The sequence below is a fragment of the Manis javanica genome, chromosome 11, assembly GCF_040802235.1.
Source record: "Manis javanica isolate MJ-LG chromosome 11, MJ_LKY, whole genome shotgun sequence".
Taxonomy (NCBI): Eukaryota; Metazoa; Chordata; class Mammalia; order Pholidota; family Manidae; genus Manis; species Manis javanica.
The window spans coordinates 40,177,117-40,194,209 of record NC_133166.1 but is presented as its reverse complement, the minus strand read 5'-3'; the positions used below and the strand labels follow the sequence as shown (position 1 = coordinate 40,194,209).

Genomic DNA, 17,093 nt, shown 5'->3' with positions numbered 1-17,093 from the left:
TAGCCAAAGGTACATGAAAAGAAGTTCAATATAACTAACCATCAGGGAAATGCAAATCAAAACCAGAATGAGGTATCATGTCACACACCGGTCAGAATGGCTAAAATCAAAAAGAAATAAATGTTGGCAACAATGTGGAGAAAATGGAACCTTCATGCACTGTTGATGGGAATATAAATTGGTGCAGCTGTGGAAAACATTATGGAGGTTTCTCAAGTAACTGAAAATAGAACTACTTTACATCTAGCAATTCTACTTGTAGGTATTTATCAGAAGAAAATGAAAACACTAATTCAAAAAGACACCTGCACCCCTCTGTTCACTGCAGCATTATTTGTAACAGCCAAGATATTGAAGTAACCTAAATGTCCATCAATAGATGAATGGATAAAGAATGGAATACTAGTCAGCCATACAAGGGGATGTATTCTTGCCATTTGATACAACATGGATGGACCTAGACAGTATCATGTTAAGAGAAATAAGTCAGACAGAGAAGACAAATATCACAGAATTTCACTTATATGTGGAATCTAGAAAACAAAACAGAACAGAAAAAAAACCTCATAGACTGAGACTTAATGGTGGCCAAGGGAAAGGGGATGGAGAAATAGACAAGATAAGTGAGGGGGAATAAGTGGTACAATCTTCCAGTTCTAAATAAGATGTGGGGATACAGTGTGTAGCATAGGCAACATAGTCAATGATGTTGTAACATCTTTGAATGGTGACAGATGGTTAACTACACTTACTGGGCTGACCATTTCATCATGTATATAAGTACTGAATCACTACAGTATACACCTGAAACTAATACAATATTGTATGTCAAATAAATAAAATATGTAATCAAAAAGGATGATTTATAGAACTAGTTATAGTCTGGGTGAAAGCAAAAAAGAATTGGGTAAAAGCAAAAAAGAACACACATCTGTTTATAAATGCTTAGAATATATCTGGAATAGTACACAATTAACTAGAAAAATGATAAAGTAGACAAAAGGACCAAAATATCATCAGGAACAAAAACCAATACTCCATAGTGATAAAGAAGCCAAATTTTGTCAACAACATATAGCAATCCTAATCTGCATACACCTAAAAACCACATAAAATATCTGCACCCAAAACTGACAGAACTGAAAAGAGAAACAATAACTGAACTAGGTATAAATTGCATTATTCTTTTTTTAGTACTTAATAAAATGAGTAGACTTACGATAATGATTCACAAGTCTTGAATCATATTATCAAACAACTTGACTCAACTGACAATTATAAAGCAGTCCATCTAAATGAATGTGAGAAATCCAACAAGACACACCATATGCTGGGTCATAAAACAAGTCTGAACAAATTTAATAGAATGACAGCACACACAGTATGTCCTCTGATATCAAGCAAAGTAAATCAGAAATCAACAGATATCTTAAAATACCCCAACACTTAGAAGTTAAAGACCGCATTTCTAAACAATTCATGGATCAAAGAAGCGATCTCAAGGGTAGTATTTTGAATTGATTAAAACATTTGAGGAATGCAGCTACAGTAGTCACAGTGAAAAATTTATAGGCTTAAAAGAGAAGGAAAAAAGCAAGGTGGAGAACAATATATAGAATATGCTTACCCTACATTAAATATAAGGGGGAGGTTTGTAATCTATTACATTCACTGCTTTATCCTGCTTAGAACAGTGCCAGACACATAGCAGCCACACAAAATTTGTTGAACGAACATGTGCCAACAGGTGGGACTATACATACATGTTTATAAGTGACTGAAGTATTTCAGGAAGAACATGCTAGAAACTGGTAACAGATTTTGTTGGGGACTTGGGGTAGATCCTAAGTGGTAGGTTAAAGACAAGATGAAATTTGTAGCTTCTGTGTATTATTATATTTTTAAAAATGGCAATAAGATTCAAATTTATATCACAAATATTTCTCATATTTCATTTTCACTTATTCATTATTTCCTACTTCATTACTATTTTACTTGATCATTACCTTCCATGCAAGAATGAGAATAATGGTGATAACCATTAGTTATTAGGTACCTACTGTGTGCTTGCTACTGTCCTGCATTACTACTTCCTTCCTTTTCTCATATCTTACAACACAGAGTTCTCACTTTCTAGTGTCACAGACTTCTGAAGAATGTAATAGCACAAAAGGATTTCCTCAGCATACTCTTCTAGTTTGATAAACTTTTACTAGCTTAAAAGTCTTTCTCCCGCTAGATGGCACTCTCACTTAGTCAACAGAAGACTGACAGTTAATTTGGCCCTTTTCTTCGAACTGCAGTAAACTGCCCAATAAGCATGTCTATGAGACGCAAAAGTGAATCATCTAAAGACCTTTCCAAGTGCACATATGGGTCTTATTCCAGATTTACACAATTAGTTTTAAAGGATAAGAGTAGAGGATGCATATGCATTTCTAAAACAATATTCCCAATCCCTCATACTAGTTGGAAAAAAAAAATCATTAATTCTAACTGGATACTCTACTTTTATAAATTCAACTAAAGTATTACTATTTTTATTAAGGAGAATTATATAAATATATATATATCACAATATATACAGTATATTAACTTTTGCATAACAGGAGGGTGAAAATATAAATATTTTATATCTAAAATATATTAAATAAATCAAAAGCTTAAAAAAGATTATTTTCACTAAGGGACAAAAGAAATGGAGTTACATAACTTTTTTCACAATTAAACCATAAAGTTAAACAAAAACAAAGGAAAAAGTAAACCCCTCAAATTAAAGAAAAAGGAAATAATTAAATCTGACTGTATGTCAAGTTGGCTATATAAACAGAGAAAATAATTGTTTCAAGTGACTTTAAAACACAGTTTTTAGACTGTACATTTCTCAGAAGGAATACTGTAGGAAAAAGGAAATACAAAGAAATCCTAAATTGCATTGAGAAGACTTATTGTTATAGCAAAGTTCATATAAAATTTGTGAAATTATTATAGGTATTATTACATGACAGAACAAACAAAAAGCATTATCTTAGGAACCAAGATTTTCTGCACAGGGAGAAAAGTGATACAAGTATAAAATTAAAGACTTTAAGTAAAAATTCCATAATCTTAAATTGGAAATACCAGTGCAAATTACTCTTTAATATTTAAAAAAAAAGCTGTATCTGTCCATTATGAAAAACATACAAGCAATGACAATCCAATGACAATTCATTATTTTGAAAATGGCAAATAAACAGAAAATACTGAGCATTTATTCAGTATTCTCTACATAAGCTGGAATTTATAGCCAAACATTTGATCAAGTAAAGTACTTATGGAATAATTTTAGCTAATGCATAGAGAACAAATGGTACAATGAAAATACCACAATTTTGCAACTTCTAATGAAATAACGAATCTAAGAAATAATTTTCAATGGCTTCTAAAACCATTAGGTAACTTTATAATGAACTGATTAATTAGGCTGACAACTCCAAAAGCCACTAATCAATCTTAACATAATAGAAAGAGACAAGCAGTCATCAAGAGTCTCTTAATTCAATACAATAGCAGCTAACCACTACTACTCCCCATGAAATATTCTAGGAAAGAAAAAATCAACTTGAATTTGTTAAGCCTCAATTTCTGAACCTCATACTTCCAGTTTACAAGAAATACAAAGGATAGAAAAACATGTTAAATGACACAATAAGGATGCAATCATCAAAATCCAGAATGTGGAAAATTCTACAGAATACATCACCCAGTTTCTTCAAAGAATGGCAAGAGAAAAATGGTGTAGGAAAGGTGAACCTATACATTACAGACTGTAAACTTGATACCAAAAACATGATCCATAAAAATAAAAATTGATAAACTGCCTTTTACCTTTGGTAAGTTCTGGTGAGGAATTACTATAAAGCAGGGGAAAATATTTGCAAACCACATATCTGATAAAGGCCTACTAAAAAAGAACCATCAAACTCAACAGTAAAAATAAAAACAATCCGATTAGAAAATGAACAAAGGCTACAAACAGACATTTCACTGAAGAGGAGATACAGATGGCAAATAAGCATATAAAAAGGTTTTTAACATCATTAGCCATTAGGGAAAAGGCAAATTGAAACCACGAGCTATCATTACACACCTATCAGAATAGCTTAAATAAAAATGAGTGACAATATCAGATGTTGGCAAGAATGTAGATGGACATTGTTACTCATCTTTTTACTGCTCATACATTGCTTGTAAGAATATAAAATGGTACAGCCCCTCTGGGAAATTGTTTGGTAGTTTATTACAGAACTAAACATGCAACTACCATATAACTAGCTCTTGGGCATTTATCTGAGAGAAATGAAAACTTACGTTTATATAAAAACCTATGCACAAATGTTTATACAGCTTTACTTGAAATAGCCCCAAACTAGATATCTTTCAAAAGTTAAGTGGTTAAACCACTGGGGTGCATCCATACAATGGAATACTACTCAGAAATAAGGACTAGACTATTGATACGTGCAATAATTTGGATGAATCTCTAGGGAATAGCTAAGTGAAAAGAGTCAATCCCAAAAGGTCACATACTGTATGATTCCATTTACAGAGCACTTATTTTATTGGCTAGAAGCACAAATTAACTAAAAGTAAGGCTGAAGACTGAATTCCTGTAAAGGTCAGTTAGCCTCATTTTCAACTTTAAATTACTTTAAATTGGGTATCCCCAAATAAATATTCTAGCATTAAGAAGAGAAATGGAAGAAAGTGAAAATGGAGTGGATCATATCAATGCATCACCACTACTGAATTTACTCAAAATAAGTAATTTACCAAGAGCAAATAAAAAAAAGCCATTCATGAGAACAGATCAACATTTCAATGTACCTTACTCCTGCCCTAAAATTTCCATTTCACCTAAATAATGACTTCAGAGTCCTACCATCTAAAATTTTACCTATTTCAAGAATCTATTAGAGATAATATAACATAAGAAAGGCTTGTGAATCAAGTATCTGTCCACGGATATTCTTAAGTAGAACCACTTCACATTAATTATTGTTATAATTATGATTGAGCCAACTCAGTTGTACAGAGTACAATTGCATTGTGTTTGTAAGCAATGCCCATCTGTCTGCAAATGCAAACGGCTGCTTTCACTCCCAGGTCAAAGTAAACAATATTACTGAAAGAATATTTATAAACTGCTACATAACTTTAGAGTCTGAAATCAACTTTAACAAATACTTCATGTTCTCTGACTAGCTTAACTGAAAGTTTTTTGTAAGGGCAGTTGACTCATTACTGAATAACTTATCCACTTTATCTTCAAAATTAGAATAATGTACAACTTATTGAACAAAATGATTTTTTTTAAAAGCAATTCATAAAGAACTTAATAAAAGCATAACTAGAATGTAATATGGCAAAGGGGATTATGGGAGTCAAAAAGCTAGTAAGTTCAATCAAATCAATCACACATGATGCACTGAATCTCTTGGCAAAGTCAACTTCTAGAAATTTGATGAAAGAGATATAAAACACTCAATATATTCCAAAAGCAAAAATTTACTCACAACACATAATTGTTTCAATATAAATAACTTTCCTTAAAGATTAAATAATTTCATTTAGATTTCGTTTCAAGCATAGAAAAAAAAAAGCATAATATGAATAAGGTATATTTTACTATACTTTTTAATGTAACTGCAGCCTATAAAATAGCCTGGGACCCACTTTAATCATTTTTCAAAGGATTAAATATTCCCTATAGATACCAAGATCCTACTATTATAAAACATTCTCCTTGATATAGTAAGAAATAAAATTGCTGCAGAGTATGATCTGAATTCTAATTTAAACAAAGACTGAGATTAAATAAAGAAGAGGCTGGGGAGTGTTAAAGAGAGCAGATGAGAATAAACATAGAGATTATAAAACAAAATAATTATACTTGAAAGGCCTATTCTTAATTACATTTTTATTCTGTCTTCATTTTATTCTTAATTTAGATGTCAATACATCTAAAAATAATACTTCTATAAGCCACAATTTTCCTTTCATTGTTCAAGTACTGTACCTATAATACATAAAAATATTTATAATACATAAAAATATTACTGTGAAATGTTTATTTTATACATTATCTAAAATAATTAGGTATACTTATCAGTATTGCCAAAACAGTTTACAGGGCAGCAAACTGAGAATTTTGCTTGAAACATACATAATATTTTAATTCTGTTAATGTTAAGAAAAATACTAAAAATATCCCAACCCCCTCAACAATCCACCTGTCAGCTGATTTAGATATGAACAAAGGATACCCCATCGTTGCACGTATGGGTATGTGCATGCATGCATGTTATGCAGATATACCGTGCTGGTGAAGATGAGAAGGGAAAGTTAATTCTTAAGTTTCAAGGACAAATCCAAAAATATTTGAATAAAGAGAAAATTTCACGTCACTTCTATGAAACACAAGCCTACATAGAAAAATTTCAACAAGGGACTTTAGACAGCCTGAATGTATATCATGACTGATTGTGACAATGAAACATAAAGTTCACCTACTGTGTAATTCTGCTGATGGTTCTGATGACAGAAAATAACAAGAATCATCTCTGGCAACTATGTCATACAATGCCAGGATCTTACCTATTTGCAATGATATCATGCTGAAAATATAGGTGGAAAACAGGAAAACAGCAATACTAGATGAGTCAATCTGGTTTGACTGGTTTGTAGGACAAGAATTAGAGATGTTTACTTTGAACAGTTTTATTAGGCAATCAGAAGTAAGTCATAAAAAATGGCTCTTGCTAGAATAAAATGTGAAAATGAGAACAGATACTCACAGGTATAAACAGTTAACATCTTGTAGAGATTAAACAGTTTCTATTTAACTGATAACAACGTGATCAAATAGAAATTCCATTCAATAAAAATGAGAATGCAGAATTAAAGGCAAGCCTAAATCTGGAAATTCATAAATCTAAGAGACAAGTGATAATTTATTAAATAATATGCTAATGGCAATGATTCAGCTTTTAAAATTACATTCTAATCTAAAAACACCTTCCCAAAATAAAGGCAAAGTCCATGAACAGCTGTAGACAAAAAACATATCTAGATTAAGCCATCGAACAGTTAGTGGAAAATAGCAGAAGAAAACAGATGTACGTCTCTCCAATATATGATGACTGCATTGCTATACTGGGTTACAAGTTCATTAAACATCTGTGTCCAATTCTGCAGGGTATATTCTTTTTCTGTCCCTCATTGAAAACTCTTTAAAAAGAGGGAAAAAGATGTATACTTTAGCTTAAAATTGGTTTATTCTAGATTTCTGCATCCTTACTGCTCTATGTAAAAAAATCAAAGGAGATTCTATGCAATATATTTTAATTTCAAAATGCTGATCCATGAAAATATGGCTTTAAAACAGATTTAAAAGCCAGTTATTTACCATTTGCCCATCGTTTCAGCCAAAGTAGGAATGTCTGGAAAATGTTGGTAATATTTTAGAAAGCATTCCTGCTTCTTGTTTGATTATATAATTGAATTTTTCAGCTTTTCCGCTTAGAAATCCTAGAGGAAGTACCAAAGCTAAGAGGGGTCTTACAGGATTTAAAAGATACTATAAAAAATATTGCCAATCTACAATGATGACTTTTTAGCACAAGAATAGTTAAAAGCTTAAGCACAAATTTCATTACAGAAAGAAGGCCACCCAGAATTGACTGCCTTAGAATAGCTGCCATAAATTACAGTGTCTAATGCTCCACCTAACACATTTAACACAGTCTGCTAGACTTCAACTCCACTGATGCTTACAAGGAAAGGCAGACAGCAAGATAATGCAAACTCTTAAATTATACCTTTGTGAAGAGGAAAAAGGAAAGTTCTTAGTTATCATTTCTTGGATGTACTGATTTGTTTCCTTTAGTGAAAGGATTCTGAAAGCACCTTGGTTCCAAACAACTGGCTCCTTTCATCTCAGTTCTAGTGATACAGTACTGTTTGTGTTACAGTGCCTTCCTGATAAAGGCAGAGATCACATCTACACAGTCCTTCCAAATGAAACGTGCCCTTATATCACTTAGAGTCTAACTAAGAGAAAAGAAACCATAGGCTATGAAAATAGAGTAAACATAATATAGAAAGTTGGTTACACAAAGCGTAGAAGATAGGAGAAGTCATCAAGAGAACAAACAACTAGACATTAGCAACATCAGGAAGTACCATGAGAGACAAAAAAAGATACCACTACAAGAGCCCAGAGCAAGGGTCACACAGTGGATGCTGGAATTATGACAGGCTAGTCCAGTGGGCATTGAAGCTACAAAAGAAACAGCTTCCACCAGCAATACTAGTAGAGGCGAAGAGAAGAAAGAAATGCCCTGGCTTCACCCTTCCTTAAATTCCCTTTTAGTATTTCCCATTGGGCTCCCCAAACTCAGTGGAAATTGGCTGTCACTGGAGCCTACAAAAAGCAGCCTGCAGAGCTGGCCCTCCTTCAGCAGAGAAGAAAGCAAAAGGGCATAAAATGGATCTGAGGGCAAACAAACCCCAGACCAGCATACCTTTCAATAATGTTCACATCATAAATGTGACAATCTCATAAATTCACTCAATCCAGTTAATATTTTATTTGTTATTATATCAACTGGCTTTAAAATTTCAATTTCATATTAATACTTCTAAGATTATCTTTCAGACTTTGAAGTGAAAATTCCTAAAATATCAATATCCAGAGGTATAATTCTGTGAGGTAGGGCAAGAACTAGTCAACTAGTATAATCAAATATGTAAAAATGTTCAACTGGGGTGACAAAGTTTAGTAAAGTCTGTCTTCTACCTTGCTCACAGTCTATTCTGGAGTAATTTAAAAGATGTGTTTTCCAAGAAAAATAAAATAATCCCTAGAGAAATGAGGATCATGTCAGCCAATTATTTTGTATAAACCATTCAAAATTGTTGCTAACTAAAGGCCTTAACAGTGCTTTCCCCAAAGCATCTTTTTGTCATCTTTCAAGAGGTATGTTTTTAATTATACATAACTAAACTCACATCTTTTCACTTAATTCATAAGGGAAATGACAGTACTGATACAAATTCTTTGATATAAGAAGAAAAATGATATTGTCATTAAGCACTGTTAAAGCCAATCTTAACATAAAAAATTAACTTACTATTTCAAGTAAAAGACTAACTGCTAATAGTGACTGTCACTGGTTCCAGATTAGAACTTACACTACATTAAATCTGAATGTTTCAGAAGCTCCCTGAAATCCCTGCTATTTTGCTAGGACTATGACCATATTTATTAAATATGTATAGATGCTTGTAAAGCAAAACTCATTGCTTTCAATTTTTTTTGATAAATTCATTTATGAAAACACACATAACCAAATACAATTTTTTTTTAAAAAGCTTAAACCTTTCTAAATGATTAAGAAATCTTTGTCTATCTAGAATTACTACCTACTTTGTCTTCATCAAATTGGCATATCAATAAGTCAAATCAGTTGTCAAGTGCCATTAATCTTATTTCATATAATTTTTAATGTAAATATTCTTTGACTTATGATTTCAAAAGCATATTATAATGCTATATAACATACATTCATTATATTATTATAACGATGCCAATAAATTTTATTTTATGTGATAAAGAACACTGATTACGTAGCCTAACCTCAGAAAGATAGGACATTCAATATGATCGTGTTTTTAAAATAATGAAGCCATTCTGCATTATCAAATATAATTAAATGCAGAAAACTGCTACCTTATCATTGTTTTTATTTTCTTTTTAACTAATAAAAGTAGTTTTTTTCTGCAAACACTTACCATCCACTCGGATATAATAACATCCACTTTTTCTACAGGAAGATGGACTTCTTCAATCTTTCCTTTAATTAGTATAACAGTATCTTCAAGTTTATTTAGTCTGAAAATTATCATAATGAATTAAATTAGTATGTGAAACACATACTGAAAACTAGTCAAATTACACAATTTCTTGGCAATTGCTCATACTATTTTGTTGAACTCAAAAGTATGTTCAAAGTTTATTTCTTGAGTTACTTTTCAGTCACTCCATGAATGCCCAAGGATACATGTAGTTAAATTAACATGGCAGTATACTGCGATTAAAAATACAATGTAAAAGTATAAAAGTAAAAGTACAATGCCAATATTAAAAACTTCAGCCTGAAGAGCAATCAGAATGTTATTAAGAACAGATTTCAAAAATTATCATATGCTATGGAATTACTTTGGTATCTTTATCAGAAATCAATTGAACATTGTATGTGTGGGGGATTTATTTCTGGACTTTCAATTCTGCCCCAAGATTTAGATGTGTAGCTTTTCACAAATATGACACTTTCTTCATTACTATAGCTTTAAATTAACTCACAAAATATGATAGTGTGTGTTCTTCAACTTTATTCTTCTTTTAAAAAATTATTTTGGCTATTCTAGGTCATTTGGTTTCCATATGAATTTTAGGAGCAGCTCTTGGTAATCTTCTGCACTGCCCAGTGTCAATGTCTTAGACATATTTTGTTAAATTCGTCCCTAAATGTTTGATGGTTTTGATTGTACTGTAAATAGCATATATTTTTAAAGTTTCAATTTCTATTTGTTTGTGGCTACTAATATCTTCTCTTTTCTTTTTTGATAAGTCTAGCTAGAGATATATCAATTCTATTATTTTTAAAAAGAATCTACTTTGTTTTCATTAACTTCATTGTTTTGTTTGGTATTTCATTGATTTCTGCTCTTTATTTTCTTTTTTCTACTTATTTGAGTATATTTTGCTTTTCTTTCTCTACCATACTTTAAGAATTAAGAAGCTTAGATCATGAATTTAAAATTTTTTCTTTCCTAATACAAGCATTTGAAACTTTAAACTTCCTTCACGGCTTTAGCTACATACCACAAATCTTGATACACTGTGCTTTTAATTCAGTTCAAAATAGCTTCTAAATTCTTTTCCTTTGGATTTGTCCTTGTCTTTGATCTGTCTGTTAATTGGGTCTTTAGGCCAAGGATAGGAGAATTATGGCTGGCTCGCCTGTGGCCCACTTTTTTATAGCCCACAGGCTTAAGGGCTGTAGCAACAGATGCTCAAGAAGCATCAGCAGAAGTGACAGAAACCATAAGTGTCCCACGAAGCTTAACACATTTCCTATCTGGCCATTTATAGAAAAAAGTTTTCCAACCTTTGCTTTGGAACACTACAGAAGCATACCTAAGACAAAGAATATAATGAAAAGATTAATATAGAATTAAATGGAAAGATATAAAAAGGTGTAAAGAAAAGGGACAGAAAATATATTTGAAAAGATAAATGATGAGAATTTTTGAAACTGATAAAAAGCATTAAAAGCCACATATATAAAAGAAATCCAATCAACCTCAAGTCTATTTTTTTAAAAAACCCATACAATACAGTAAAACTTCAACAAAAACAAAGAGCAAATCTTCAACAAAGGGAGATTACCTCCAAAGAAATAACAGTTATTCTGACAGGTGACTTCTTCACAGCAAAAATGGAAGGGAGAGACAGTGAATGAGATCAATGAACTGGGGCAGAAGCAGGCAAGTTTTTTATTAAACTGCCAAATAGTAAATATTTTAGACTTGCAGGCCATATATTTTCTGTTGCAACTACTCAACTGCCACTGTTGTATTAAAGCAGCAATAGATAATACGTAAACAAAGGGCATGGTTTTATTTACCAAAAAATATAATAAATAATGGCCTGTGGCTAAAGTTTATTTTTTTAAACAGTGAAACTGTGATTTACTGATAGTGACATCAGGAAAATAATGATTTAGACAATCATCATTTTTTTGTTGTTATTGATATATTTTTTCATTGAAGTATATGTCTAAAGTTTATTGACTCTTACCCTAAAGCAGTATTCACTGCCAACCTAGAATTCTACATAGAAAAATACCTTCAGGAAGAAAGACAAAATATTTTTGAAGCAACAAACATCACTTTGTTCTACAATAGCCATAAATGCACAGTGAAAGAAATGCTAAAGAATCCATTCAGCAAACAGGAAAAATGATCCCAGATGATCAGGGAAATAGGAAGGAATGAGAAAAGAATATGGACATCTGTGGATGAGTAAGTATAAAGGACTGTCAAAAGCTGACTCACATAAACCAAGGATTTTACCCAGCACCAGGCTTTGCAAATAATTTCAAAAATACCGGCAGTTAAGAGATCCAGACTAATCAGTGAGAGAAGTCTGGGACATTAAGGGCAGGTACTCTGGTCTGTCTTTCCCTTTATCAGACATGCATTCTCTGGCCCAGAGTAGACAAGATCTCTAAGTAAGGTGCTTGGGCTAAGAACTCAAATGTTAAGGAAACCCTTTCTAAGTACAAGATTGCTTCTTGCTTCTTCTGTGTCGATTTCTTACGTCTTTGAAATTATTAATAAAGCTTAATATTGGGTAATCCCTCTGGGTAATACTGGATACTTAGGTTTGTGTGAGTCTGATTTGAAAATATGTTAGCTCAGAGTGGTGCTGAGGACCCATGAATCACAAAGGCTAAAGGCATTTTTAGCCAGAAAAAAGAGGGGACTAAAAGAATATGACGATCTAATCCTGAGATGGTTGCCCACACATCCTCGGTATAAAATGGCAAAACTTAGGCTCAGAGAAACTGGCTACCTTCCTGATAGGGAGCAGTTGGCATAAGAATAGTAAAAAGTTCCAGTCTCTGGTTGTGACTAGAGTTTTAGATAAATGCCAGTCCTTTCAGATGATGGTTAAGAATGGGTTTTCCTCTTCCTGGAAGGCTTTCTTATGCTAATATGGCGACCTGGGGAGACGAAGTATCCACTAGGAAAGTAATGAACTTAAAGTTACGCAGGTCAGGTCATATAACAACTAATTTGCCAGTGAGTGAAAGGTAGGCTGCAGCATGCCTATCTCAAGTGGGGCTGTGGCCCTGCCCTCTCCTCACTCCATAGAATTTAGCCCCAGTAGGAATGCTATGACTGCAAGTGAACATAGACTGGCTTTACGATAACAATATAATTTCATACTATTGATAGAGACGATGACAGATGTAAAATCAGTGACTCCTCATTCTTGAACACTTTATGTTATCTTGTTATTGGAAAGCCAAGGGAATATTCAGAAGGCAGTGTCTGAATGCTTTGTTCAATTACCAAGAATGGGATTGCATGATTGTCTGACATACAAAAGGAAGGCAACATCAATAGAAGAAGAGACAGAGGGAGAAAACAAAAACCAACTCACTGAGAGGGGCAATTTAGATAGCTTTGGGAAAATGGTATGAAAAAGATGAATTAAGTGAGGTTTCTACCAAGGAGTTATTAACAAGCTTTGTAGAGGATGGTTCAAATCCTGGTAATCTTTAGGGTTTTCACAGGCTTATTCTTTGCAGAAATTATTGCAGAAAATGCTGTAAGATTAAAGATACCTGAGAAATATATATGGCAAGGAGATACAGGCCAGGGACAGAAGGTAGACTGGGGAAGAAGTTAAAACAGCTCACCAATGATTCATGCACAACCTTTACTAGGGGACATTTATCTTCATTTCATGAGTGAATTTTTCATTAAAAGTGACTTAATATCCTTGCATTATCTGGGAGGACATTAGAAATGTTAACAATACACTTTAATATTTTAAATTTCAATGTCTAAATTTTGATGTTCTTTATGGAAGTACAAATGATTTTTGTTTAATTATGCATTTGACAACCTTGATATTTTATTGTTGTAATAACTTATTTATAGTTTATGTCTGAAGTCAATATTCAAAAATCTATCATTAGTGAACAAGAATAGTTTTGTTTCTTCATTTTCAATATGTATACCTTCTTTTTGTTTGCTTTGCTGTAATGTCCAGGATCTCCTATCATGCTGAATAGAAGAGCTAATGACAAGTCTCCCTGTCCTGTTCCTGAACTTGAAGTGAATGCTTGCAGTGCTTCAGCAAGATGTGGGCTGTAGGCTTTGTTTTTGTAGAAACTTTATCTTAAGGACATTTTTTTTCTAACTCAAGTTTGCTAACCAGGCCACTATTTCACACTATATACAAAAATGATGCCCAGTGGATTACAAATCTAAATGTAAAAAACATGACTATAAAGCATTTACAGGAGAATATGGGCAAATATCTCCATAAGGCTTCTTACTAAACTCACAAGTACTGACAACCACAGACAAGAATTTGCTGTATTAAAATTGAGAATTTCAGTACTAAAAGACACTAAAAGGAGAGTGAAAAGGGAAGCAAGAATGAGAGAAGACATTTGCATTGCATAAAACCTATAAACAACCCAAATCTAAAAAATATAAAGATTGCCTATAACTAAGTAAGAAAAAGACCCAACTCAACAAAAAGTCAAGTAAAAGGTGTAACAGCTATTTCAACGGGAATTCCAAATGGCCAACAAGTCATGTAAAAAGGTGCTGAGCCTCATTAACAATAACAAGTACAAATTTAAAGTGCAATGGTAAATTGCTATACAACCAACTGGAGAACAGTTTTAAAGGTAGACAATACCAACCAGAATTGTTATATGCTACTGGTGGAAGTATAAATTGGTCAAACTACTTTGGAAAATAGTCAGGCAATATCTAGGAAATGTGAAGATATATATACCCTAAAGTCTACAATTCTATCTGTAAGGATATACCCCATAGAAGTGGGCACCAGTGCACATGTACAAAAGTTCCTAACAGAACTGTTCACAACAGCCATAAACTGGAAGACACAAAAATGCCCATCAAGAATAGAAAAGAACTGTGATATATTCATCACTGGCATTCTATACAATAAACACAAATGTTATACACAACATGAATGAACACTAAAAATAATGCTGAACAAAACAAATTAGACAAAAAGAATGCAAAATGTATGATTTCACTTATCCAAAGATCAAAATTGAGTAAACAAAACTATCTTTTAATTACTCATTTAAGTTGTTAAAATATAAACCAGAACAGGAAGTGACTACAGTGAGTCAGGATGGTAGGTACCCCAATCAGGCAGAGACAGCCTTGACTGAGAAAGGGCCAGCGGAGGTAGGTTGGATTCTAAAGTGCTGGTAATGTTCCATTTCTTGTTGTTTATGCATAATTATGTACATATTAACACATTACTTATGTTTTATGCACTTTTTAATATGCTATATATATATATATTAGTTCATATGAAAGTTAAAGAAAAGGGTGTTTATATCATAAATTTAAGTTTTATTTAATAAAATTCTTTGTGATGAAATTGCTCTAGTTGCTTACTATTTACTGATATAAATATTAAAGCTTTAACAATTATAAATACTTCAAAGGAAACAAAAAGCAAGCTGCTTAAGAGAGCAAAATGTTCCCATTGCCTGGAAATATCTTCAGAATGCTAATGTTGAAACTAGATGTATTCTGTAAGTGGCCATCTGCTCAAGCTGTTTATTGTCTGCTACAAGTCATAATCCTACTTGCATCAGTAATTACTTGTTCAAATATAAATATAACAGGAAAGCTTAAGATTCCAGGCAATACACAGAAAAAAAGAAAAGGCCATAATTCCCAGTAATACTATATTAAAACAGCTCAACACAGATATTGTTTACACTGATAATGTCTTTCATGGGACTCTTCATCTCCTTCACCACCTGATTTCCCATTTATGAAAAAAACTACATTTTACTTACTTTTCTCAAGTGGCTACTCACCAAACCTTACTTCAGCATAAAAGTATTCCAAATGAATTCTATCTCTGGACTTACCTATTCAAAAACTAGCATAGCTTTACTCTATTCAAATATGACATTGCAATTAAAAATGCTATTTATTTTAAGTAAGTTTCTTAACTAATACAAAAAGAACTGAAACTACTTTTCTGTGTGGAAATTTTTTTAGAATAACTAACACTTTCTATCTTATTTCCTACCCTTAAAAGTGGCAATTTAATTTTATTTCATGATACAGGGATATCATTGCAATTAGTTATCTTGTACTGGGCATACAGAGATAAAATACACAGTCCATGTACTCAAGAACATGCTCTAAGGGAGACAGAATGGTAAACAGCATAGACACTATGGGAGCTCACAGAATAAGGCCTTAACTAAGTGAGACATTTGAGCTTAGCCAGGAAAAGACAGGACATCCGCAAAGATGTATATAGGTATGGGGGTGAGGGAAGGTCATATTTGTGTGTACAAACTGCCTGTGTGTGTGTGTGTGTGTGTGTGAGAGAGAGAGAGAACAAACAAATCTGAAGAACAATAAATGGTTTAGTATGATTAAAGCAACAAGAGGTAGTGACAAAATTGGGAACTAATTAGAGGTGATGCTAAGGAGTCTAGATTTTATTTAAAGAAAATGACAAGCCATTTCAGGATTTTTAGGATGGGAAACATAGGATGAGGTCTGTGATGTACTTTTGCCTGATGTGACTCAGACAAAGGCATGGTCTAGGTCCTAAGGAAGAACATGGTCTACTAGGGAGGCAGACATACCAACAGCATAAAGTACCATGGAAGTTCATGCAATGAACACCTAATCAAGTTAAATAGCATTTAAAGTTAGTGACAAAATAATTATAAAGTTTACCTAGAAGAATACATGGGTGATAACTATTTTTTTTAAAAGCATACAGGGGTAGGACAAAGAGGGAATACCTGATATAAAATACATAAACTGTAGTACTTGCTTTCAGTTCACCAAAGCATCCATGTACACTGAAATGACCATAAATACAAAATGTAATAAATTGATACATGCATGTATCACTTTAGGAGGTGGTATCAAAGAACAAAAGATTCTGATAATTTAGTGGGAGAAAGGAAGAATTAAATATTGGTAAAGCTATGCAGAAGGATTCAGTGCTCAGTGCACACACTTCAGAAAAGATTACAGTGGAGGCAGAAATCATTCTTCCCAACACAAACCCCTGGAGTCAAAACGTGTACAAAGTGGAAGTGACAGAGGGACTGAAAAACTATTGGAAGAAGGATGCTCAGAACAGGGCTCCTTCCCCATATGGAGAAAACCATACCAGCTGCGTTTATTAAGGAACCTAGTCCTCTACTCATAGA

The 17,093-nt window shown here is 32.7% G+C and overlaps 1 protein-coding gene across 3 annotated transcripts in view; it reads right to left on the bottom strand.

Moving 5' to 3' along the window:
• The window catches only part of PRMT3 (protein arginine methyltransferase 3), a 149,842-nt gene that overhangs the window by 98,197 nt on the left and 34,552 nt on the right, over positions 1–17,093 (bottom strand). For all 3 annotated transcript variants that reach the window (XR_012122640.1, XM_073216321.1, XM_073216322.1), the window contains one exon: positions 9,838–9,937. Coding sequence is in view for 2 of the 3 variants with exons in the window: in XM_073216321.1 (XP_073072422.1) it covers positions 9,838–9,937 (100 nt within the window). In the remaining variant the exon portion in view is untranslated. The remainder of the gene's footprint in view (positions 1–9,837; positions 9,938–17,093) is intronic.